This window comes from Erithacus rubecula, assembly GCF_903797595.1.
Source record: "Erithacus rubecula genome assembly, chromosome: 19".
NCBI lineage: Eukaryota > Metazoa > Chordata > Aves > Passeriformes > Muscicapidae > Erithacus > Erithacus rubecula.
Window position 1 is genome coordinate 1,500,458 of NC_136671.1, and position 25,721 is coordinate 1,526,178.

General features: G+C 56.1%; 1 protein-coding gene across 10 annotated transcripts; it reads left to right on the forward strand.

Annotated features, from left to right (window-relative positions):
• The first annotated feature begins 1,749 nt into the window (after positions 1 to 1,749).
• AP1B1 (adaptor related protein complex 1 subunit beta 1) lies at positions 1,750 to 25,071 on the forward strand. 10 transcript variants are annotated; one of them, XM_079322786.1, is made up of 24 exons: positions 1,750 to 1,799; positions 5,829 to 5,924; positions 7,050 to 7,112; positions 7,937 to 8,042; positions 10,373 to 10,508; positions 12,224 to 12,469; positions 13,123 to 13,313; positions 13,739 to 13,960; positions 14,918 to 15,038; positions 15,157 to 15,252; positions 15,760 to 15,875; positions 16,780 to 16,945; positions 17,765 to 17,863; positions 18,776 to 19,035; positions 19,345 to 19,546; positions 20,395 to 20,415; positions 20,665 to 20,694; positions 20,777 to 20,923; positions 21,038 to 21,183; positions 22,167 to 22,296; positions 22,487 to 22,571; positions 22,811 to 22,897; positions 23,174 to 23,328; positions 24,254 to 25,071. In XM_079322786.1, exons 3-24 carry the CDS (start codon positions 7,076 to 7,078, stop codon positions 24,326 to 24,328), a joined length of 2,874 nt encoding a protein of 957 aa, XP_079178912.1. In that variant the 5' UTR covers positions 1,750 to 1,799; positions 5,829 to 5,924; positions 7,050 to 7,075; the 3' UTR covers positions 24,329 to 25,071. The 10 variants fall into 10 exon arrangements, with proteins under 10 accessions (XP_079178912.1, XP_079178913.1, XP_079178910.1 ...); XM_079322787.1 differs by having other exon boundaries at positions 1,759 to 1,799; positions 6,984 to 7,112; XM_079322785.1 differs by having other exon boundaries at positions 1,781 to 1,799; positions 5,732 to 5,924; positions 6,984 to 7,112.
• The last annotated feature ends 650 nt before the right edge of the window (positions 25,072 to 25,721 follow it).

Sequence of the window (25,721 nt, forward strand, 5' to 3'; positions counted from 1 at the left end):
CCTCATTTCATGTCCCCCCAGAGCCAGGGACTGGCTGGGGCTGGGGGAATGTGTGCCAGGAGGGTCCCCTGGAGGACAGGGAACACCCCTGCGGGATGCTGGGGGACTGCAGGCAGGGAGGGGATGGGAGGGCCAGGTCTGCCATCCCAGCTGGGATGTGGAGGGGGTTGGAGACAGGGGTGGGATGGGGGGATGTAACCCCCCCCAAACCTGCCCTTTGGACCTGGGTCTGCACAGACCACCAGCCAATCAGCACTCGGGTATCATCCAGCCAATCCATCTGACCAACCAGCACTCGGGTACCATCCAGCCAATCCATCCGACCAATCAGCACTCGGATACGATCCAGCCAATCCATCTGACCAACCAGCATTCGGGTACCACCCAGTCAGTCAGTGCTCAGGTGCCATCCAGCCAATCAGCACTCACAGACAGCCCGGCCTGTCAGCCCATAGGGACCAGTGACCAATCAGCAGCCAGAGACCGCCCAGCCAATCAGCACACACAGAGCTCAACATGTGGGCAGGTTCTGACAGTTCAGCCAATCACCAGCCAGGCCCGGAGATCCCAGCCAGTCAGCATCCAGATTCATAAATCCCAGCCAATCAGAAGGCAAGAGCACAGATCCTAGCCAATCAGCACACAGCCCTGGGTCCCACAGCTCTCCCGTGCGGGAGCAGGGTCCCACCCGTCCCTCGTCCCACAGAAGTCATGGAAGCAGAAGAAGGAGGCTGAGCACCCCCAACCTCGGCCCGGCCGCTGCTGACACATCCCTGGGATGGGCTGGGGACGTGGGGACAGCAGGCACTGGCCACTCCTGAGCAGCTCTGTGCCCACCCTGCTCCTGTTGGCCACCAGCGGTCACCCTCTCCTGGCCATGGGGGGGGCCGTGGGTGGGGGACAGGTGATTCTCCAGAGGGTCCTTTCCACCCTACACGAGTGGGGACACCCAGCTGAGGAGGGTGACACAGCCTATGGAGGGTGTGACCCTGTCCCCCACACCCTGTGTGACCCCTGTTCCAAGCCTTGTCCTCTCCCATGGCTCCAAGCCCTTTTCCCCCCGTTTCCATCCCAATCTCTGGAGTGTCCCCTGTCCCCATATCTCTCTGCTCCATCCCATGTTCCCACCCCATATCTCCATCCCCTGTCTCTGTCCTTTGACCTCATCCCTACCTCTATCCCTGTCCCTATCCTGTGTCCCCATTCATGTGTCCCCGTACCATGCTCCTATCCCGTGTCCCCATCCTCTTCCCGATCCCTATCCCTGTTCTCACCCATATCCCCGTCCCCATCCCCTTCCCCATCCCTATTCTTGTCCCCATCCCTCTTCCTGTCCCCGTCCCATGTCCCTATCCCCTGACCTTGTCCCTGTCCTTATCCCCATCCTGTGCCCCATTCCCTGTCCCCATCATCTATCCCCATTTCTTGTTCTCATACTATGTCCCTGTCCCCATCCCCTTCCCCATTCTTATCCCTGTCCTCATCCCATATCCCTATCCCCCATCCCGTGCCCCATTCACTGTTCCCATCCTCTATCCCCATTCCTTGTCCCTATTCCATGTCTCCATCCCCTGTTCTCATCCCCGTCCCCATTCCCTATCCCCATCCCGTGTCCCCATTCCCTTTCCCCGTTCCCTATCCCCATCCCGTGTCCCCATTCCCTTTCCCCGTCCCTCTCCCGTTCCCGCTCCGGTTCCAGCCCCGCCCCTCCCGTCGTGGCCCCGCCCCGGCGTTGGCCCCGCCCCGCCCCGGAAGCGCTCGCCGCTCCTCAGTTCCGGTGGCGGCGGCGGCGGCGGCAGGTACGGACCGGACCGGGCCGGGCCGGGATAGACCGGGACAGACCGGGGGCTGAGCCGGCACCCGCAGCCGCTCCTGCCCCGGGCGCCTTCCCCGAGCTCCGCCCGTGCGCACCCGGGACAGACCCCCACCGGGCTCGGGCCGCGCCGCGTCCTTCTGGGCCCGGGCCCTTCCCGGCCCCCGCCCGGAGCTGGGTCTCCTCTCTGCCCCTCGGGGCCCGGCTGTGTCCCCGTTCTGACCCCCTGCCCCGGGCTGTGTCCCGTGTCCCCATCCTCCCCTCCTCGGGCCGGGCTGTGTCCCCTCCCCACGCCCCGCTGGGGCTCACGGGGATCCCGCACCCCGCAGCCTCCCCCGGGCAGAGCCGTGTCCCGCCTGTCCCCTCCCGGATCCCTCCCGGATCCATCGCCCCGGGATCCGCTCCCCTCCGCAGCACCTGACGGGCACAGCACTGGGGGCAGGGGGACACTGGGTGACCCTTCACCCCCCTCAGACCATAGGGAAAGGTCCTGGCTCTGCATGGAACAAGCTGGGAACTGGGCATGGAGCTGACAGGGAGGCAGCTGGGGTGAGATCCTGTGCTTGCTGCCTCCTCCGTGGAGATTTTAGGCGGAACAGCCCCAAAGTGGATAAAAAGGAGCTGTGAGACAGCTCCAGCCCGAAGGAGCCCTGTTGGAGGTGTTGTTGTTCTTGCAGGTGTTTTGTGTGGAGTTCCCCAGAGTTCTGACACCTGTTGGGATCCCATCCCCAGCAGCAGTGGGGTTCAGGTGGTGTTTGAGTCTGCTCTCTGCTGGGGTGACAGAAAATGGGATAAGTCTTGGATGAGCAGCTGGAATGATGTGGTTTGTGGCTCCCACACCCGTTTGTGGGGTCAGACTGCCAGACTGAACAGGCTTTGGGACTCCAAGGGGCTTTCCAGAGCTGTCTGGCCTTGCTTGGGAATTCCATGGCAGGAAGTGTCCTCCTTGTAGAGCCTGGCTCTCCCAGAAGAACATCCCTTCTGCCATGGGAACCTGGAGCTGTGTCCAGAACAAGGTTCTTGATGTCTCTGAGGATGCTCAGCCAGAGTTTGGGGGGAGCCCCTCTGGGTTCCATCCCTGTTTCGGGTGATTAAAACCCCCCAGCTCTCAGAGTGTCGTGGTGCTTTGGGCTTTGTGGCACTGGGATCCTGGCAGTGTGTGCAGCAGGGAATACCTCAGGGTTGTCCTTTTTCCTTGAGTTTATTCCCCAGTTCTTGGTTGATGGGATGTATTGGTTGCAGCTCATTTGCTGGTGCCACTGCTTTGGATCTGCCCCGATTTTGGTCACCTTGCTGATGGCACAGTGAGTGTGGCTCCTGAGTTATCCCCTTGTTGGATGGAGATGGAGCCTTTTGGGATGCCCATGGATTGGTCAGGAACAGATTTGTGAGAGGATGTGGATGGTGCTGGTTGGGATGCAGTGGAATCACAGCCCTGGGCTGCTGTAGGACTGAGTTGGAGCAAGAACTGGCTCCAGTTAGGCCAGATGGAGGAAGAATATCTTACTGGGAATGTGTGTGGGGCTGGTGTGAGCCCCTGGGGGTTTGTTTGGCCTGGCAGAGGTGGGATGAGCACAAGGATGGGAGCTGTGCCCATGGCTGTAGGGAAAATGCTGTGTGTAGGGAGGGACAGAACTGGGGCCAGCACGAGGTTCTTTAGCTGTTGGGCTGTGTATCCTCAGCCTCTGGCTGTTCCTGTCCCTTTGCTGGTGCTCGTGGCAGCTCCTGGGGTTTGTCCCTAGGGCAGGGATGTGCTCAGAGCTGTAGGAGCCATCCCCACCTCACCCTGCCTGGCCTCTGCAGAGCCCTGCAGCTGCCTCACACCAGCAGGGAACAGTTATGTGATTCCCCACGGCTCCAGTTACCCATTAATTTTTTACAGTCTTCCCTAATTTCCCTAATTATGCCTCCTTGGCCCTCAAGTGCTTCATTTCCAGCTGGGGTGTTTGCTTGTGGGAGTTTCCTTTTCCCACTGACCTCCAGCTGCCCCTCTGTGTTCCAGGTGAGTCCTTTCCTAGGTGCTTGCCCTTTGAGTTCTGCTCCTTTCTCCTCTCCCTTTAGGTGTCTGCCCCTGAACAGCAGGAAGTGTGTGCAAGGATGAACCTTCTGCCTTTGCTCCCTTCCTTCCTGAGACCTGGGTCAGGCTGGGCAGATCAGAGCTCTGGCAGGCAGAGAACTCCTGGCCTGGGCTGTCAGAGGGGCTGGAAAGAGCTGGAACTGGGCTGGGCTAAGCAGGGATTTGGGATGTTTGGGCACAGGTTAAAGGCTGCATCCCCACCCTGGTAGTGAGTCTGTGTTGGTGGAAGCTGAAAGTGAGTCCAGAGGAGGAGATGATCCCAGGGCTGGAGCTCCTCTGCTCTGGAGCCAGGCTGGGAGAGCTGGGGGTGCTCACCTGGAGAGGAGAAGGATCCAGGGAGAGCTCAGAGCCCCTGCCAGGGCCTAAAGGGGCTCCAGGAGAGCTGGAGAGGGACAGGACACAGGGAATGGCTCCCACTGCCAGAGGGCAGGGCTGGATGGGATATTGGGAAGGAATTGTTCCCTGGGAGGGTGGGCAGGCCCTGGCACAGGGTGCCCAGAGCAGCTGTGGCTGCCCCTGGATCCCTGACAGTGCCCAAGGCCAGGCTGGATGGGGCTTAGAGCAGCCTGGGACAGTGGGAGGTGTCCCTGCCCATGGAAAGGGGTGGCACTGGATGGGCTTTAAGGTCCTTTCTCACCCAAACCATTCTATGGTGAAAGTCTCTGGTCAGCCTTCAAGGATGGAGGAATTATCCTAAAACAGGGTGATAAAAATAGCAGAAGAAATGAGTTTTCCCCCATTCTCCATAAGAGGAAAGGAGTGGCACCAGCAATGTCTCATTTGGCATTGGTGTCATTCCCAGGAACCCACTGGCAGCACCCACCTGGGTGGGAAGCCCAGTGATGTGTTTGTTGTTGTATTTTGGGTTTAAGAACCTCTTATTTTCCCAGGATAGGTGAATTTGGGAGGTACTGCCATGGCAGTGGGAAAAATGGAATGGCTGAGCTCTGCCATGTCCCTGACCTGGGGGCTTAAGAGGCTGAGGAGAGCAGATTGCTCTGGTTTGTGTGGAGCTGTGGAATTTAGTCCCCTGGAGTGAATCAAATCAGGGGTAAAAGGCTTTGGGTTTGTGCCACTGCCAAAACCTGTCCCAAAACCAGACCTGAGGAGCCCAAACTGGGTGTGGAGGAGCTCTGGGTGTTCCTCTCCAGCAGCTTACAGATCCTTATGGACACTTAACTCCTCAAATCCTGTTTGCCAGACCAGCTTTAAAAAAGTTTGGTGTGCAGATGGAGTAAAACCTGAGCCACCACAAGGTCAGGGCTGCTCAGTATCCTTTGTTTCATTGCTTGCATCCTGCTTTTTGTGATCAAGGAGCTGCTGCACTCAGCCCTCCCAGTTCTGCAGCACACAATTGCATCCTTGAAACCAGAGCCAGGCAGCAGCACTGGCCCCTGCCCAAGGGCTGAGCTCTGGCAGTTCACCTGTGGCTGTGGCAGCCAGCCCTGCCTTGTCACCCTGGCACAGCCTGGGGGACACACAGGGGGCAGGGGGCTGACACTGGGGTTTGGGGGCTGTTTGGGCCCCTCACCCCCCTGGGGTGCTGCTGCTGGGAAGGCTGTGACTGTGAGCAGCGAGGGCTGCGCCTTCATTGCCACCTTGAGGAGCCACTTTCCTTCTTGGAGCTGCTGCAGGGCTTAGAGGAGTGGGGGGAATGGCTGCTTGTCTCAGCCTCTGGAATCAGTGCTCAGATGGTTTTGGGTGGCTGAAGCACACGTTGGTGGGGTTGTGGGTTTGTGCTTTCCCTGGCTCTGGCAGAGCTGCAAGCTGCAGGGAAGTGGCCGCTGTGATTCATGTCTGCCTGCAGATATTCCCTGCTCAGCCTCAAGTTTGCTTTCCAGGCACTTCTGCTGAGCAGGGCTGAGTGTGAGCCAGGTCCTGGAATCAGAGGGACTGCAGTGAATCCTCTTTCCTTCCTTCCTTCCTCTCTGTCTGCAGTGAGGTGCAGAGAGCTGCAGCGCAGCCCGGAGCTCCCGCTGTTCCCTGGAGAGCCATCGACTTAGTGGGATAAAAAAGGCTCTGAATCAATCCCAGGTAACTGAGGCTGGGAGGAGTGTCCTGTCTCACCAGGGGCAGGGCTGTGGGACTGTGCTGACAGCCTTCCCCCCTCTGCAATAGCACCAGGGTCATGCTGCCAGCCCTCAGAGCAGCCCCAAACCCAAGCAAACTCCTTCCCTCTTCCTCCCTGCCAAGCTGTGTGCTCTGCCCAGTGTGCTCAACCCCCAGATTTCATCCAGATTTTCTTTTTATCCCTGCTGGGGATCCCTCTCCAGCTTGGACAGGGAACAGAGGACACAGTTCCTCTGTGCTCCTGCTGCGTTTGGCTTTCAAGATGCTCATTTGCATTTTAAACTCATCTGCAAGCTCTTTTTTTTTAATCTTTTTTTTTCTCCACTTGGCTTTGCTTCCCATATTCCTGCCTCTCCAGAATAGCAAGGCCACTGCAGGCTTTCAAGGACAAGCCTCTAGTTCTTTCCTTGTTGAAGGAAAGATGGGAAAACCAGCCATAAAAGCCAAATCCCTGCTGACCTTTCCAAAGGGCTGCACATCTCCTTCCTCAGCCTGCCAAGCCCTAAATCTGCTCTGAACTGCCTGAATTATATAATGGAGCCTCAAGTGCTGGGTGGAAACCTTGCACCCTTGGAATTTAAAGCAACCCTGCTGGAGCAGGGCTGGTTTGTGGGAGAGGCTCCCTTTGATCTGGCAGATCCCTGCCCCTCAGGTTTGGCTCAGTTCCTCTCCCCAGCCCAGAGCTGTTCCCTGTGCAGGTGTGAGGGAGGGCTGAACATGAGCTTTCCTTAAGAAAGCATTGTTTGGATGAGGAGAGGTGAGTCTAGGGGGATCACTGAGCCCCTGATGCACAGCTCTGTGCAGGGTGGGATGAGCAGAGCCAGGCCTACAGCCCTGGAGTCTTCAGTGATTCCCTTCCTCCTCCACATCCACTTTGGAGAACCAACTGATTCCCCATCATCACAGAGCTGCAAGGTGCTCACCCTCCCTCAAGGATCTGGCTTCTCTTTGTGTCTCTTCCCATGAAATCCAAAACTCTTTCCTTCCCCTGTTTTTTTTTTTTTTTTTTTCCCCTCCTTGGAGCTCTCCATAACAATCCCTGCAAGGAAATTATCAACCCTGAGCCTCTGTGCACTGCCTCTCCTCCAGGGCTGTGCTGCTGGCTGGAGACCACCATGACAGACTCCAAGTACTTCACCACCACCAAGAAAGGTAAGGGAAGGAGCAGGAATATCACCATTCATCCCAAAATCACCAGTTCTTACACCTGTAGAAACCAGGTGGGGGGGCTTGGGAAGCTGCATGGAATGCTGTCCCAGCCCAGCTCTGGAGCAGCTCCTGGGCTCCTGTGGGGTCAGGACAGCTTGTCCCCAGTGCCCTGAGCCTGGCCAGGGCTGCTGGCAGCTGCTGATCGGCTTTAGAGCAGCTCAGGAGCTCCCCTGGGCAGCACTCAGGGCCTTAAGCACTCTCCAGACCAAGGAATTAATGTGGAGAGAAGCCCTGTGGCATCTTCCTCTTCAATCTGCCAGCCCAGGAGGGAATAAGGAGCTCAGAGTGGCTTCAGGAGGGCAGGGGATGGTGCCCTGGGCTGGGGGGTTGCTGCCACAGGTAGGGAGGGGTTTGGGAGCCACCCTTCCTTGTGTGGGCTTGAGCAGTGCCCAAAATCCATCCTCTGTCATCCCTGGGAGAGGGGTAGGACCTCATGGGGCTGGGATAACCATCCCACAGCCAAAAATACCCTCAGGATAACCCCATCCAATGCCTGTGGAATGCTCCTGGTTCCTGCAGCATCTCCCACCCCTGTGGGACTGGAGGAGCCACAGGGACTCAGCAGGAGACTCATCTCCATTCCCATGGATCAGAGCTGAGCTCCCAGAGCAGCCCCAGCCCTTGGGAGGTGTTTGGGAAGTTAAATCTCTGTTTTCAGAGGTGTAAAATGAACCCTGTCACACAGCAGGTGGGAGCTGTGCTCACCCAGCAGAGGGTTGGGTCCCCTTTCCACTAATCCCTGAGCTCCCACTGTTTCCATTTTTCAGGGGAGATATTTGAGCTGAAAGCTGAGCTGAACAGTGACAAGAAGGAGAAGAAGAAGGAGGCTGTGAAGAAGGTGATTGCATCCATGACTGTTGGCAAGGATGTCAGGTGTGTGTGGGGCTGCATCATGGAATATCCTGAGTGAGAAGGGACCCACAGGGATCATCCAGTCCCACTCCTGGCCCTTCACAGACACCCCAACCATCCCTGTCCCTGGGAGTGCTGTCCAAACACTCCTGGAGCTCCGGCAGCCTCGGGGCTGTGCCCATTCCCTGCAGTGCCCAGCACCCTCTGGGGGAAGAGCCTTTTCCTCAAATTTATCTTAAACTTTTCCTTCATGCTGTTCTCCCATGTGCCCAGGCTAAACCCAGATGGCTTTTGGGTTCTCTTTTCCCCCTGTGCTTCCAAGGGGGTTCCCATGCTGTTTTCCCCCTCAGGGTTGACCCAGGCATGCTCCTGGCTGCAGCTCTACCTCCTGGAGTGCACTTTGTGTCCACGTGGCCACCTGGCAGGTGGGGGCTCTCCTGGCTTTTGTTGTAATCTGGCTAAAAGAGGATTGGTCTGGCTGCCAGATCAGTTTGTTTGGATTATTCCCACTTCCTTTGTGTGTTACTAAAAACAAGCAGGACCCCCTTGGAGCCTTTGTGGCTGTGCCTGGATGCTGATAAACCCTTTGCAGCCTCTCCAGTCCAAAAGGTCAGGCAGCTGCTGTTCCTGCTTCCCTTTTTTCATCTGGCTGAGCTGCACGTGGCTCCTTCTGTGCCTTTTCCTGCATGGACCTGTCCCAGCACAGGCAGCATCAGCAATTTGATTTTCACGGTGCATTTGAGAGTAAATGGAGAGAAAACACACTCAGAGTTGGGAGAACTGGGGCATCTCAGCAGCAGCAGGGAGTGCCCATCTTGGGACCACTGTGGAAATCACATGGAAATGGCAGAAGCTTCCAGTACTTGAAGGGGCTTAAAAAAAGAGGGAGAAGAGCTTTTTACATGGACAGATAGTGACAGGCCAGAGGAGAATGGGTTTAAACTAAAAGAGATTTAGATGGGATATTGGAAGGAATTTTTCCCAGAGAAGCTGTGGCTGCCCCTGGATCCCTGGAAATGTCCCAGGCCGAATTGGGTGGGGCTTGGAGCAGCCTGGGACAATGGAAGGTGTCCCTGCTCATGGCAGAGGGGTAGAACTTGATAAGGTTAAAGATTCCATGATTCCCAGCCCATTCCATGATCCTGTGGCTGTGTCAGCCCATTTTTTGGTGTGTGCCTGTTTTAGGCTGCAGGGAAGCACTTTGCTGAGTTCACTGCTCCCTAGGAGGTGCCAGCAAAGCCTGGTTTAGCCCAGGGTGAGACCAGCCCAGGTGGGCAACAGCTGTGCAAAGCCCAGTTCCCTGGATTTAGGGGGGCTGGGTTTGATCCTATCAGGCCTGGCTGGATTTGCAGGGGTGGAGAAGCTTCCAGGAGCCCTGGGACATCTGTCAGGGTGGAATAACCCCTGTGTTAGCCCTGGGATCTTAATTGCCTCCCCTGAGGTGGTTTAATTGTCTAATTGGTTTGTCTTTGGATGGAACAGCATCTCTGGTGTCCCACAGCTCCAGGATGTTTGGAAAGGAGAAGCCCCAGCTCTGTGCAGGCACCTGATCCACTCCATTCCCCTCCATCCCAGCAGAGTGTCCTGGAGTGGGGCTCTTCCTTTTGGCACCATCCTGTGATGGTGCATAAAATCCTGAATATCCTGAGTTGGAAGGGATCCACAAGTCATCCAGTCCAGCTCCTGGCCCTGCACAGGGCACCCCAACAACCCCACCCTGTGCCTGAGGGAATTGTCCAGCACCTTCTCCCAGGGCAGTGGATGTGCCCTGGAGCAGGGATGCTTTCCCATGTGGGGAAGCTCAATTTTGGTTCATTAAGGGCTGGTTTTGGTACAGATCCATAAAAAAATCCACTGGGGATGGGCATTTTGGCCATGTCTACTGCAGGGTGGGCTCAGGTCATGGAATCATTAAGTCATGGAATGGTGGGAAAGGATCCTTAAAGCTCATCTTGTCCAACCCCCTGCCATGGGCAGGGACACCTTCCACTGTCTCAGGCTGCTCCAAGCCCCATCCTGGCCTTGGGTACTGCCAGGGATCCAGGGGCAGCCACAGCTGCTCTGGGCACCCTGTGCCAGGGAACAATTCCTTTCCAATATCCCATCTATCCCAGATGATGTCCTGTCCCTCCATCCCTTGTCCCCAGTCCCTCTCCAGCTCTCCTGGAGCCCCTTTAGGCCCTGGCAGGGGCTCTGAGCTCTCCCTGGATCCTTCTCCTCTCCAGGTGAGCACCCCCAACTCTCCCAGCCTTTCCCCCCAGGACAGAGCTGGGTTCTCCTGGGTTATCCATGGCAAGGGGATCCTGTGGGCAGTGTGGCTGTGTCCTTTCACAGAGCTCTCTGTGTTCCAGTGCTCTCTTCCCAGACGTGGTGAACTGCATGCAGACAGACAACCTGGAGCTGAAGAAGCTGGTCTACCTCTACCTGATGAACTATGCCAAGAGCCAGCCAGACATGGCCATCATGGCAGTGAACACCTTTGTGAAGGTGAGGGGACAAAGCTCCATGTCCCAGGGCTGCAGGGGACATCACGTGCCAGTTCACCATGCCAAGCTGCAAATCAGGGAGCGTGGGCAGCTTTCCAAAGCCTCTCCCTTCTGGAGGAGAGGCTCTCCAAGCTCTAGAAAACTGATTGAATTTGTTCAGTAATGCAGAAACCCAGTTTTTGGCAGCTGTCCTGTGCCACTCTCTCTGTTGGTGGGGGCAGCTCCCATGATCAAGAGCTGTCATGTGAATTTATATGCTGAGAAATCCCTCGTGATCTTCCTGCTGGAGCTGGGAACTGAAGAGTGTGTTAGGAACCAGGATATTGCCAAATCACTCAGTTAGAAGGCCTGGTGGGCTTTAGAGGGAGTTCAGGCTTTTTAGTGAGGATAAACCCCACATAATAATCCCAATATCAGGTTGGGTTCAGGTACCTGGTGTAAGTGATGAGGACATGGGATTCATGGATGCATTAGGAGCTCTGGGAGTGAGGATTGGTGCTGTTGGAACTCAGTGGGTGCAGGACAGGAGAGAAACTTCTCTTGGATGACTTATTCTTGAGAGCAGAACATGAAAACTTTGGGATTTGAACCCAAATCCTCCAGGAGGAAGAACCCACATGAGCTGTGATTGAGGTGCTCAGGATATCCAGCCTCTCCTCTGTAAGAGCTGAAAGGAGGGATGCAGGGCTCCAGAGTGGCTCTTTAAAATGTTGTTTATTGTATCCAGAGGATGCAGCAATTCCTGGGTCATGGGTGACAAGAGCCCAGCCCACAGCCTGTCAGCTCAGCTGTAAGCTCATCTGGTTCTGGTTACAATGCATTAAATACTTCTCACTGCTGAACATTCTAATGCATGACAGCCAATCAATACTTTAACCTATAGCCTACATAACTACTAACATTACCATATTCATGTTACTATTTTCCAATCACAAAAAGTTAGTATGTTACAGTTTAAGCTAAAAGTTGTTTTTCAGTTTTCTTGTAGTGGGAAATGTTGAGATCTTTCTTTCTACTTGCAATGTGGCATTTCTGTTTGCTTGTGGAGTCTTTCTGCTTGGTAAAAATATTTTCTGTTTGAGGTGGATTTATCCTTTGCTGTGAGCCATAAGAACCCCTTCTAAATAGTTGCCTGGGCTAGGGTGGTTGTAGCTTTGGGCTGCTATGGGGTCTGGATAGCTCCAGGAGCCCCCAAGGCAGAATTCAGCTTCTCAGCTAGCAAAGAATGAAACTTTGGGAATTGCAATAGAGGTTCCAAAAGTAGCTTTATTTCTTCAAAGGGTTCTACCAGGAAAATCTGGATACATAGCATAGCAAGGGGTTTTTATAGGTTTTCGGGGGATTGAAATTCTAACCAGTAAAATTATAAGTTGAAAACTATCCAATTACTTTGAGATTCAGGTGAGAAAAGGCCAATCATTTAGTAAGGTTAAAGACCAATAGAAATCCTAAAGGATAACAGGATTTTCAGTAGGGAGGGGGAGCATTTCTCATGAAAGTTTCATTGTCTCAGGGTATAAGATCCCAAGGGCCCTTTTCAGGGACAGTTGTATCATCCCCACTTACCCTTTGCTTTCTAGTTACCCACTGAGACTGGCTCAGCAATTTTCTTCTATATCAAAATTCGCTTTCATTTCTATTCCTCCTTCAAATCCTACATTCAAAAATCTTTCTGTTATATGTACACAACTGTGAGACATTCTTGTTGAACTGCAGGACTGTGAGGACCCCAACCCTCTGATCAGAGCCCTGGCAGTGAGGACCATGGGCTGCATCCGTGTGGACAAGATCACGGAGTACCTGTGCGAGCCGCTGCGGAAATGCCTCAAGGATGAGGATCCCTATGTGAGGAAAACTGCAGCTGTCTGTGTGGCCAAGCTGCACGACATCAACGCCCAGCTGGTGGAGGACCAGGGCTTCCTGGACACCCTCAAGGATCTCATCTCAGACTCCAACCCCATGGTGATGGTTTTTTGCCTTCTCCATCTCCTCTTCATCCCAGTGGCAGTCATTGCTCTCCTGTCGTGTTCGCACCCAGTGCCTTTCCTCCCAGAGTTTGTTTGGTGTTAATAAACCACTTGTGGGGAACTTTGGGCTGTGTCCTGGATGGTTTTGCCCCATCCCAGGAAAGGAGGCTGTTCTAGCTGCCTCAGAGTTTACTTCTGATACCACAGAGCCAATGGCTTTTGTCTCTGCTTTTCCTGGCAGCTGGGCTTTGGCTTCCCTCCCTTTCCCTAGGCATGGGGAACTAAAAAACCACTTTTCTCCAGGGTTTCTTTCCCTACAGCTTTCCTGCTTTTCTAGTCTTACCCTGGGTGTAGTGTTGAGCCCAGGAGCTGTGTGGAAAGCTCTGGGGCTCCTGGGAGCTGCCTGGGGAAGGGAACTGGGCACCAAGCCAAGGCTGACTCCCCTGGAACACGTGGGAGCCGTTGGAGATGCAGTGTGGGTGGTGGGAGCGTGTTGGTGGGGATGGCTCATCCATCCCACTCAGATCTGCTGCAGGGAGGGAGAAGCTGCAGCCCAGATGTAGGTGGGATGTGAGTTCATAGAGAGGAGGCAGCTCATCCCTTCACCACATTTGGTGTCACCAATCTGTGTCCTGTCCCCCCTGGCAGGTGGTTGCCAACGCGGTGGCGGCGCTGTCGGAGATAGCGGAGTCTCATCCCAGCAGCAACCTCCTGGACCTCAACCCCCAGTCCATCAACAAGCTGCTCACAGCCCTCAATGAGTGCACTGAGTGGGGCCAGATCTTCATCCTGGACTGCCTGGCAAACTACATGCCCAAGGATGACCGGGAAGCACAGAGGTGAGGGGTGGAGAGGGGAGAGGACAGGCAGGGCTTGGCACTGCCCCTTCTCCTCTAAGGAGAGTCTTCATCCTCCTGACCCTGCTGCAGGAGGATACAGCAGGCATCTGCTGGAGCTGTGCCTTGGGCATGGCCATCTGGAGCCTGCCCTGGTCCCATAGTGAGCCCTGGCATTGGAATTGTGCTCCTTGAGCTGCTTGAAATGTGGCTGCAGAGGACAGTGGGCACTAGGGAGCCCCGAAATGGGGTCACTACCAGAGGGTTCTGCAGGGCCTGGGGAATAACCTTCACTGGGGCATTCAGGAGCCACTTCAACCTCTTTGGGAAGGCCCCAAGTGCTGCTCAGCTTTCCTGCAAGTCCTTCTTCCATGCTGGCAGGAGGAAGGGCTGGGACCAATTCCTTTCCCTCCTCCTTGCCCCGGCAGCATCTGCGAGCGTGTGACGCCGCGCCTGTCCCACGCCAACTCTGCCGTGGTGCTGTCAGCTGTCAAGGTGCTGATGAAGTTCATGGAGATGCTGTCCAAGGACCTGGATTACTATGGCACTCTCCTGAAGAAGCTGGCCCCACCCCTGGTCACTCTGCTGTCTGCTGAGCCCGAGCTGCAGTACGTGGCCCTCCGCAACATCAACCTCATCGTGCAGAAAAGGTGGGTGTCCAGGTGGCCCCTCTTAGCCACAGGTGCTTCAATCCCTCTGTTACAACACATCCTGTAAGGTGTTTTCTTCTCTGTTATTTAAAATCTAAGGGGAGTCATGGAATCATGGAATGGTTTGGTTGGGAGGGATCTTAAAGCTCATCTCATCCCCTCCTCCTCCATGGGACACCTTCCACTAGAGCAGATTGCTCCAAGGCCTGTCCAGCCTGGCCTTGAGTCAGTCAGGTGAAGGAATGAGCAGGGAGCTAAGCTGGGATCTCCATTTTAATGTATCCTTTAGCTCAGTTCATTCTTTATTTGGGGCAGCAAAGAATGGCAGAGCCAAAAGCTGTGAGACTTTGGAATAGTCACTCCATGTGCAGGGAGGGATTTTTGTGCTGCCAGCTGCTTTCTCCACAGTTGTCCTCTTTGAACAAGTGCTGAGTCCTTTTGTCCCTGTGCTGATCTAAAATCCTGGTGGGCAGGAGGTGGCTGAGGCCCCACACGTGTGCCTGGAGCAGGAGTGGCAGCTGGAGAGCCCCAGCCCAGTCAGATAATTTGTTCTCCTCCCAGTCAGCACTGTGGTCGTCTCTTAAAAATAGCAGCAATTTCTGAGAGAAATTGAAAGCAATTAGTGTCCCTGGGAGTGGGAATGTGGAAGGCAGCTTGGAGCTGGACCTGGCCTAGCTCTTTCCCAGCTTAGAGAGAGGGTGAGTTGGTGAGAAAGGTCCAGCCTAGCCCTGGGGTCTGGATTTGTGTCCCTTCCAGCCTTGGCACGACAAACATCTCCTGTGTTTGTGACAAGATTGTGCTCTGTCCCCTGCATGCCAGCAAAGGGGAGCCAAGGGACAGAATCCTGGGGTATAATAAAGGACTTGGATTCCTTAGCATTGAATAGGCCCCCAAAATCTTGGGGTTGTGGTGGAAGTGAGCACGTGTCCCCCCTAACGCTGCCTGTCGCTGCCCCAGGCCCGAGATCCTGAAGCACGAGATGAAGGTGTTCTTTGTCAAGTACAATGACCCCATCTACGTCAAACTGGAGAAACTGGACATCATGATCCGCCTGGCCTCCCAGGCCAACATAGCTCAGGTCAGCAGCTGGGGCTGGGGCACCCAGGGCTGTGCAAATCCCAGCCCCAGTCACTGCCCTGCTCTCCTGGAGCCTTGGCCTTGCTGCCAGGCCCTCACTGTGCTGTGCCATCCCTCAGGTGCTGGCAGAGCTGAAGGAATATGCCACGGAGGTGGATGTGGATTTTGTCAGGAAGGCAGTGAGAGCCATTGGCCGCTGTGCCATCAAGGTGGAGGTGAGGGCTGGGACACACTGGGGCCTTGTGGCACCTGTGGCTGGGCAGGGTGGCATTTTCCAGCACGTGGTGGGCATCTCAAGCAAGCTGATCCCTTTCTGAGAGGGAACTGATCCCTTCCTGAGGGACTGTGAGGGAGCTGATCCCTTCCTGAGGGGCTGGGAAGATCTCAGTCGTTTTGCAGGAGGCTGGCAAGGAGCCAATCCTTTCCCAAAGGATTGGCAGGGAATCCATCCCTTCCTGAGAGGTTGCTTGAAGGCTTTGCTTCCCTGTGGGGTTAATTTTCCAAAGGGGATTATTGAAAACCTCCCTGGAAAGGTGGCTCTGCGTGGCTGGAATGCTTCCCATGGGGAGAGAGCCACAGCAGGGTGTGAAGGGGACACCACACTCGGTGTCTCCCATTCTGCTGCAGATTTGGGGGTGGATAAGGGGAGGGGGAGGTTTGGGATGAGAATATGAGGGGTCTCTGCCCAGGAGTGTCCCTGTGTGACCGAGTCCCTCTGGCAGCAATCTGCAGAGCGCTGTGTCAGCACCCTGCTGGACCTGATCCAGACCAAGGTGAACTATGTGGTGCAGGAGGCCATCGTGGTCATCAAGGACATCTTCCGCAAGTACCCCAACAAGTGCGTGGGCTCCCCTGGCTCCTGCATGAGCTCTGCCCTCCCCTCTGTGCCTGGGGGCCACTGGCTGCTGGTGGCATGAAGGCACAGGCACTCAGAGGGAGAGGGGCTGCCAGGGATGTGCAGGTCCCTGGCGTCAGCAGAAACTGTCCCTGGCTCTCAACCCAGCTCCTGATGCTGGAACAAGGGCAGCAGGAGGAGAGGGTAGGGAATGTTCCAGCTGAGCCAGGATGAATAGGCAACTCTAATCAGGAAGTTGGGGACTAATAGTGGTAATAAATACTGATGAACTGAATTGGTAACGAGCAGAGCTGTGCAGGAATGGCTCTGGGCTGCTCTGGAGAGGAATGGATCAGACATGCAGGTTTAATTCAGGAGCAGGGAATGTGCTCTGGGATCAGTGTGGGCACTGCCCTTGGAGTAAGGGCACAGTCCCAGGCAGGGAGTCCTTGGCCACAGTTCTGCTGTGGGCAGTGGGATGTACTTTGATGTTGCATCTGGTGTTGCTTGGGGTGATAGCAAGCAAGAAAGCAGGAAGGGCCTTTGCAGGGGTTTTAGAGATGTTTATTTCAGCCACGTGTGTGCATGGTTTAGAGAAAAAAGGGCAGGTACTTTGTAAGGTTCTAGTTTAAATACATGATGAGCAGGGCAGGGAAGAGCACCAGAGACCAATTACCAGGGGACATGGGAGTGTCTTAAGGGTGGGGTTAGGGCAGAGGGCCAACAGGGAAACAAGGTGGGAGTGACTGAAAGGCTGAGAGACAGGGAGAGGGCCAGGGCTGACCCAGGAACAGAACAGGAGTAGCTGTCCCTAATTGGAAATGCCTTCAATCTCCACAGTTTGGGTGGGTCAGGATTGAGATCTGATTGGTGAGCTTTGCCCTGCTGTTCGTGCTGTGCCGGGCAGGTACGAGAGCGTGATCGCCACGCTGTGCGAGAACCTGGATTCCCTGGATGAGCCCGAGGCCAGGGCAGCCATGATCTGGATCGTGGGGGAATACGCCGAGCGCATCGACAACGCCGACGAGCTGCTGGAGAGCTTCCTGGAGGGCTTCCATGATGAGAGCACCCAGGTGTGCCAGGGCTCCTGCTGCCCCAGGGACACTGGGACACAGCTCCTGCTAAGGGGGGCACGGTTTGCTCTGGAGGGATTGTTGCTTGGAGCAGCTGTGTCCCGCCCCAGGTTTGGGTGTAGGATGTGATCCAGGCTTGGAGGAGCCTGGGATAGTGGGAGGTGTTCCTGCCCATAGCAAGAGAAGATTTGAGGTCCCTTGCAGCCCAAGCTGCATGGTTCTGTGAAGTGCCACCATGGCATTGTCCCTAGTGCCTTCCCTGTTCCATGGTTGGAAGTCACCTGGTTATCCCACTGTGCCAGCACAGGATCCCTTTGAAGCTGGAAAACGAGCAGAGGGAGCAGTGCCTGCCCTGTCTCCCAGGGCAACTGAGGCCAATGGGTTTGCTGTGTGGAATTTTGGAGGGTTTCCATCTCTGGGAAACCATGCAAAACACCCTGTAACCAAGTAACAGTGAACAGGGCATGCTCTACAAATGCTAAGTAGCAGAGCCAGAGATCCAGACTCCCTGAGAGGTCAGGAGGCACCCTCACAGGGGAATTCCAGCTGCTCATCTATGTGGAAGTCAAAGGATGCTCTGTGCCCTGTGGGACCATGTAACCTGCTCTGGAGGTCCTGCCCTATGGGGTTGGGGTCAGCCTGTGCATGAGGGTGTGGAAATGGGCTGCAAAGGGGCCAGGTGATGTGCCCTGACATGTGTCATTGCCACTGACATGGTCACCTTGCCCTTGGTCCCTTGAAAGGCAGGCTGGAGTTAGGTCCTGGAGCAAATCCCTGTGTTCCTGCACAAACCCAGTGTGACCTATCTGTCCCCCACAGGTGCAGCTGCAGCTGCTGACTGCCATTGTGAAGCTGTTCCTGAAGAAGCCCACAGAGACACAGGAGCTGGTGCAGCAGGTGCTGAGCTTGGCCACACAGGTGGGTAACACCTGGGAGAGCTTCCCAGGGCTTCCCATCCCCCGGGGCTTTGGAATGGATTGTGGCAGCAGGCAAGTAATTGAGTTTAATTCGGAATGGTTTGTTTTGGGAGGGGTCCTCTTGGTCCAGCCTGCAGGGACACATTTCAATATCCCAATATCCAATCTGGCCTTGGACACTTCCAGGCGTTCAGGAGACCCACAGCTGCTCTGGGCACCCTGTGCCAGGGCCTGCCCACCCTCCCAGGGAACAATTCCTTGCCAATATCCCATCCAGCCCTGCCCTCTGGCAGTGGGAGCCATTCTCTGTGTCCTGTTCCTCCATCCCTTGTCCCCAGATCCCTCTGGGAACGCCGGCAGTTGAAAGCCTGGGAAGTGTGGACTCTGATCCCTGTGATCCCTTCCAGCAAGGGAGGGCTTAGATGGGAACAGCAGCTCTGAGCAGCTCTGTAGTAACTGCAATTGCTCTGAGCAGCTCTATAGTAGCTGCAGTTGCAGTGAGCAGCTCTGTAGTAGCTCTGAGCAGCTCTGTAGTAGCTGCAGTAGCTCTGTAGTAGCTGCAGTTGCAGTGAGTAGCTCTGTAGTAGCTGCAGTTGCTCTGTAGTCGCTGCAGCAGATCTGAGCAGCTCTGTAGTAGCTGCAGCAGCTCTGAGCAGCTCTGCAGTAGCTCTGAGCAGCTCTGTAGTAGCTGCAGTAGCTCTGTAGCAGCTGCAGTTGCTCTGAGCAGCTCTGTAGTAGCTGCAGTAGCTCTGTAGTAGCTGCAGTAGCTCTGTAGTAGCTGCAGTTGCTCTGAGCAGCTCTGTAGTAGCTGCAGTAGCTCTGTAGTAGCTGCAGTTGCTCTGAGCAGCTCTGTAGTAGCTGCAGCAGCCCTGAGTAGCTCTGTAGCAGCTGCAGCTCCCCTTGGCTTGCCCAGGACTCTGACAACCCCGACCTGCGGGACCGCGGGTACATCTACTGGCGCCTGCTCTCCACGGACCCGGTGGCCGCCAAGGAGGTGGTGCTGGCCGAGAAGCCGCTGATCTCGGAGGAGACGGATCTGATCGAGCCCACGCTGCTGGACGAGCTCATCTGCTACATCGGGACGCTGGCCTCGGTCTACCACAAACCCCCCAGCGCCTTCGTGGAGGGCAGCAGGGGCGTGCTGCACAAGGGTCTGCCCCCACGGACGGGCTCGTGAGTGCTCCTGCCTCCCCACCGCCTGCTGCCACAGCCAGGGCTGTTGGATGTGGAGCTGAGTGTTGGGGGGCTGCTGTGGGGTCACTGGGCTCAGAGCTCAGCCCCCATCCCAAGGGAGGTTCTGTGTGGGTTCAGCCCTGTCCTTGAAAAGCTGAAGGAGTGATGCCAGTGGAAGGTGATGTCTGTGAGAATGTGTTGGGAGCCAGGGTGGGATGGAGGGTCTGGCTGTCTGCAGTCCCAGCAGTGTCTGCAGTCTCAGCTGGAGCTCCTGACGCTCTCCCATCTTTCCTGTGCCATTCCCTTTAGGATTGAGGGTCCTGAGAGCCCGGACACAGCCCCGTCGGGGGAGTCGGCTGCAGATCAGCCCTCTGTGATCCCCACCCAGGGGGACCTGCTGGGGGACCTGCTCAACCTGGACCTGGGCCCCCCAGTGACTGGGCCACCCATGGCCACCTCCACCGTGCCCATGGGTGCTGTGGACCTCCTCGGGGGTGGCTTGGACAGCCTGGTACGTCCCAGCTCCCGTGCTCCTTCCCTGGTTCCAGGCTATCCTGTTGGCATCCTACTGGGCTTGGTGCTGGCTGCTCTGGGCTGTCCTGGGATAGGACAGATTGTCAGCCTGGGGACAGCTGGGCTGGTCCTTTCCTGCAGTGGGTGAGGACAGAGGGCACTGCACCCGAATTTATCCATTATTCAGTGGAGGGGTCCCACCCACCACTTCACAGTGCCTTTTGTCTAGGTTGGTGTGGATGTTTCCACTCCATGTGCTGTGCTGCAAGAGTGGCTGCTCTTGGGGGCCCCTCTCTGACCCCCAAACTGCTGCAGAGCTGGGCCAGGATGTGCCCACTCCCAGCCTGTGGGGTGTCCCCTGTGCCAGGAGATCCAGAGGTGACAGTGTGTCCTCCTGGGAATGCAGCCCAAGCAATGGTTTGGCCTTGGGGTGGGGCAGGATGGAAACCTCTCCCTGTGTGGGAACACCTGCCCTGTGGGTGCTGGAGATGGGCCAGGCTCCCTGAAGGAGCAGAGTTTGGAGTTTCCTCCATGACTCATGAAATCCAGCAGATTTATCCCCAGGGGAGGGAGCATCGCTGCCTTTCCTGTTTTGTAACCCTGCAAGTGCTGCCCTGGCGCCTTGTGGCTCACAGGGATTGATGATGGGCTGGCACTGAGGCTGGGAACGAGGTCTGGCTCTGTCCTCTGGCTCCAGGACAGCCATGGACAGACAGACAGATGTGTCAGGACTAACCTCTGTCCCCTCCTCCCCTTCTCTTCTCTCTCTCTTTTTGTCTCTTCTCTCTTGGCTTCTCTCTGCATGTGGCTGGCTCTTCTCTCCACCTTGCCTGCTTCTGCTTGGAGATGGGGGACGAGTCGGAAGGGGTATGGATCACCCTGTGCCCAGCCCCAGCCCCCTGCCCACCCCTGGCTGTCCCCAGCCCCAGTGAAACCTCTCTTCCCTCTGGGGACAGCCATGGCCCCTCAGCTCCTGCTCTGGGACCACTGCAGCATCCTGACTCCAGGCCCTTGCTGCCCCACACTGCTGCTTCCAGGGAGTGTCCAGAGGGGACATTTTGGGGCCCCTTGTGTCCTCAGCCCTGCCCCTGCTGATACCCCTTTCTTCTCTTGCAGCTGCGCAGTGATGTGGGAGGCAGCCCTGCTGTGAGTGTGCCCTCACTCTCTGCATCCTTCTCCTGTCCCCCTCCCCGTGGTGCCCCCTGTAACCCCTCCCTTGTCCCCACAGATTGGTGGCAGTGGCAGCTTCACAGCAGCTCCCAGCAGCACAGCACCCACAAACGTGGGGGCCCCCCTTGGCAGCGGCCTGGGTGACCTCTTTGACCTCACTGCTGGGGTGGGCACCCTCTCAGGATCCTACGTGGCCCCCAAAACGGTGAGTGGGGCAACCAAGGGGAGCACAGCCCCCCCGTGCCCACCTCCCTCAGCAGAGGAGGTGGGGGAGCACCAGAGTGGGTGCCACCCCAGGGTTTCTTGTCTCCCTGGCCAGGTGTGGCTCCCTGCCATGAAGGCCAAGGGGCTGGAGATCTCTGGCACCTTCAGCCGCCAGGTGGGCTCCATCTCCATGGACCTGGTGCTGACCAACAAAGCCCTGCAGGTCATGTCTGACTTTGCCATCCAGTTCAACCGCAACAGGTGAGTCCCTCCTGCAGCCTGGAGCCCCTCCTGGAGCACTCTGTGTGGAACAGCCTCTGCTGATGACCCTTCTCTCTCTGATGGCTCTGCTGGTGATGAGCACCCAACCAAAGCCTCTAAGAAGTTGGCTGAAGAGGCTGTTCCTCATGTCTGACCTTTGTCCTCATTTATCCTGAACTGATGCTTCCTGTTCCTTCAAAGGCACAGAGGAAATGCTACAAATGGTGTAGGGGGAAGGGGGAGATTTTGGGGGTGGGCAGGGCAAGAGCCAGCCCTGACCTGGACAGTCAAGGGGCAGCAAGGTGATTCCAGGATGCTGGTGGAGAAAAGCAGGGAGCACCAGGGTTGGGAGGTTATTTGTTGGTAGCTGGTTGTATGGTGGGGCTTTTTTAATATGTGCTACTTGGCTTTATTTATTTATTTATTTATTTTTATTTTTGGGTTAATTTATGATTATTTTAAAAATTTTAAGGTGATTTAGTTTTTTAATACAGATGTATTGTGTGATGAGGATAATTAATTTCTTTTATGTGGTGTGGTGGGTAGAGGGAATTTTTGTTTTGAGTATTTATTTTAGTATTGGTAGTTGGGGTGTTAAGAGGAGTTGCATTTGAATTTTTTTATAGGTGGTTAAGATATTTTTTTGTGGCAATGTAGTTGTAGATTTTTTGTAATTTTAGTTTTAAAATTGTAATTATTGATTTTGAGTTTTATTAGGAATTTTTTGTTAATGGTTTTGGGATAGATTATGGGTTTTGATGGTAGAGTAGAGTATATTTGTTATGTTTAATTTTGTTTTGCTTGAGAGTGTTGTTGTATGAGTGATTTTTTTGTTTGATTTGGGTGAAGGTTTGTTGTTTTTTAGGTGGAAGCTGGGGGTTTTTGTGGGTGATTAGGTAGAGAGTGTTTATGATTTGGTTGTATTTGGGAATGTGTATTGTTCTGTCCCCACCCTGACCCCTGCCCTCCCTGGTGTCCCCCAGCTTTGGCCTGGCCCCAGCAGCTCCTCTGCAGGTTCATGCACCTCTGGCTCCCAACCAGTCTGTGGAGATCTCCCTGCCCCTGAACACTGTGGGTTCTGTCATGAAAATGGATCCCCTCAACAACCTCCAGGTGGGATCCTGGGGTGTCCCTCCTGGGGAGCTGGGCATCGGAAAGGGTCCCTGGAGAAATCCAGGGAGAGGGGTGGCTGCAGGGACACCTGGCCCCAGGGGGGTGGGATGAGGATGGGGATTGGGATGGGACATTTTGGGAACCTGCTGTGTGTCAGAGGTGTTGAAACCCCCATGTCCTTCCACCCCAGGTGGCAGTGAAGAACAATATTGATGTCTTCTACTTCAGCACCCTGTACCCCCTGCACATCCTGTTTGTGGAGGATGGCAAGATGGGTGAGTTGGCTGACCAAGGTGTGCTGTCACCTGTCCCTTGGTGCCACCCCAGCCCCTGGAACCTTCTTTATCACACTGGATGAGCCCCCAAAAGCAGGGGGCTGGCCTGAGCCTGGCCTTTGGGAGCTGCTGGAGGGGGTGGTGCGATGACACACCTTCACTGCCATGTCACCTGTATTGTGTCACCTTGGGGGTGGCCAGTCTGGCTCCCTCAGTGCTGCTGTCTTCCCTCCATGCAGAGAGGCAGATGTTCCTGGCCACTTGGAAGGACATTCCCAATGAGAACGAGACCCAGTTCCAGATCAAAGAGTGTTCCCTCAATGCAGGTGGGTCCCACCCCGTCAGAAGGACCTGGCTCAAGTCATGCTTAACTAACCCTGTCCCCAAATGCCACATCCACTGTTAAATCCCTCCAGGGATGGGGACTCCAGCACTGCCCTGGGCAGCTGTGCTAGTGTCTGACCACCCTTCCCATGAAGAAATTTCCCCTAATACCCAATCTAAACCTCTTCCCTGCCAAGAAGGGGAGGAGATGGGGCAGGAGCAGCTCCAAGGGGAGCAGGGTGTCAGCCCAGCCCCTCAGCCTCTCTCTCCCATCCCAGATGCTGTGAGCAGCAAACTCCAAGGCAGCAACATCTTCACCATTGCCAAGAGGAACGTGGAGGGCCAGGACATGCTCTACCAGTCCCTGAAGCTCACCAACGGCATCTGGGTGCTGGCAGAGCTCCGGATCCAGCCCAGCAATCCCAGCTTCATGGTACATCCCAGCCCCTCCCTGCTTCCAGCCCCCAGGGCAGCTCCCTGCCTTCCCTGCCCCCAGCTGGGGACAGCCCCACTGTCCCTGTCCCCTGGGGAGGGACACACTGCTCCTGTGGGGCAGCTGAAGGACACGCAGGGCTCCCAACCACTCCAACTCCTCAGAGGATTCCCTGAGCAGGGCTCCATCCACACCTCATCCATGAGCCATCCCCATGTCCTGCTGTCCCTGTCCCCTCCCTGCAGCCTGTTCTCTTGGGGCTGTGCCTCCCTGACTCCTCTCTCTGTCTCATCCCTGCTGCCCGCCCACGCCGGCCTGCCCGCCCCTGCAGGATTTGGAGGTTAGACTCTGCTTTTCCCCTGGCTTTGGGCTCTCCCTGGCTGCTGCCTGGATATTCCTCCCTCTCCCAGTGTTTTTCCCTGCCCTTCCAGTCTCCTGGTGCTTCCTGCCTCTCCTGCCCTGCAGGGCTGGCACAAGGAGGGGACACAATGTCCCCACTGCCCTCCTGGTTTCACTGGGGATGAGAAGAGCTGCAAATCCTTATCCCAGAGGATTCTCTGTTAGCTTTCCTTGCTTGAGGAGCTAATTGGTTTTGGAAGGGTTTAATATTTAAGCAAACACCTGAAGGGGTGTTCCTCTTTGGAGAGGAGGATGTTTTTGGGGAACCCTTCACCCTGGAGTGCCAGGCACTGAATCCAATCCCAAAAGCTGGAGTGTTGCCCCTGCCTGTTCCCTGCCTGTGCTGCATGTGGATGGCTCTGCCCTGGGAGGGCTTGCAGGGGTTTAACAACCTTTTCCCTGCTGAAATCAGGAGCTGGACTGCCCCGTGGGAAGGTGCTGCAGCATGCAGGGCTCTGCTTTGGGGCTGGTGGCTCTCCAGTGTGGGGGGGATCCCATGACCCCACTCTTCCCTCTCTCCCCACAGTTATCCCTGAAATGCCGAGCACCAGAGGTGTCCCAGTACATCTACCAGGCCTATGAGACCATCCTGAAGAACTGAGGTGCTGCTGCAGCCCCATCTCCTCCTCCTGCTCCTCTCCCTTTCCCGCCCGAGGAAGCAGGGCTGGATCCGTGTGCATGTCCCCTTTCCTTCCTGCCCAGGAACCAGCCCCTGGGATTCTCCCTCTCCAGTGGGGCTGGGGGAGTGGAGGGGGTGGGGGGCTGTCCCTGCATCCCTGGAGCAATCCCTGTGTGAGTGGTGCCGTGTCCTCCTCGCTGGTGTCGCTCCCTCCACGCCCCAGGTTCACCAAACTCTGGCTGGGAGCTGTGGGGGGGCACCTCCCAAACACCCCAGCTCCTGGTCCTGGCTCTCCTGGAGTGGTGTCTGGTGGTGGGTTCAGCACTCCAAACCCTGGGAACAGTGTGGAGGGGCCCAGAGTGCTGTGGGATGAGGTAGTTCTGGCTGCAGATCCCCCTGGAGCCCTGGGATTTGGAGCAGGTGGGAAACAGCTTTGGTTTCTTCCCCTCCCTCTGCCTCTCCCTGATTTTGTGCCCTGGTTCAGCAGAGCTGTGGGTGAGCCCTTCCCAAAGCTCCCAGAAGGGCTCAAGGATCCCAAATTTGAGGCTGTATTGAATGTTAAGGTTAAAAAGGGCTTATCCAGCCCCACAGCTCCCTCTGCTCCCCCCAGCACACCTGGGTGCTCCCCTCTGCTCCCTTCCCCTCCAAATCAAGCCATGGGTCCCCCCCCTCCCTCGAAGCAGGAAATCTCTAATATATGAAAGATAAATATATTGTAATGTTCACTGGTTTGAAGGGAATGTTGAATAAAGGTGACACCAGCTCCTGGGGATGCTGCCAGGGTGGCCATGGCCCCATGACCCCGAGGGAAGCAGGATCCTGGGAGCTTCCTGCCAGCCCTGCAGGGGCTGATAAGCCCTCACTGGGGCCAGTGGCCCTGTGGCCTCTGGCACAACAAAACCTGACACAGCAGATGGCCAGAGCTCAGCCAGGGACACAGGCAGGTCACCCCTTGGGGACAGGATGGGCCTGGAGAGCTCTTGGCTCTGCTCCTGGAGCCTCTCAGGGATCCACCAGGGTCAAGGCAGCCCTGCCCCCCTACATGGTGTCCAGTCTGTGTGCCATGAGCCCCTCCTGGAGTGGGGGACAAGTGTGAGATCCCCAGGATGTGCTGCTGGTCCCTGTGGGGTGGGTGACAGTCCCTGGCAAGGATGGGCAGCACCATCAAGTCCTGCTCTGGGACACCCCATGGGCCACCAGCACCACTCCCATAGGACAGGCAGGGCAGGTATCCAGGGACCACCATGCACACCCCACTTTGGAACCCCCAAAGTCACAGCAGGATGTCACCAGCAACAGGTCTGGACCCTCCTGGTGCCCCACAACCTGCCCAGCCCTCAGAGTGTGGCCTTCACCCTGAGGTGAAGGGCCCTGG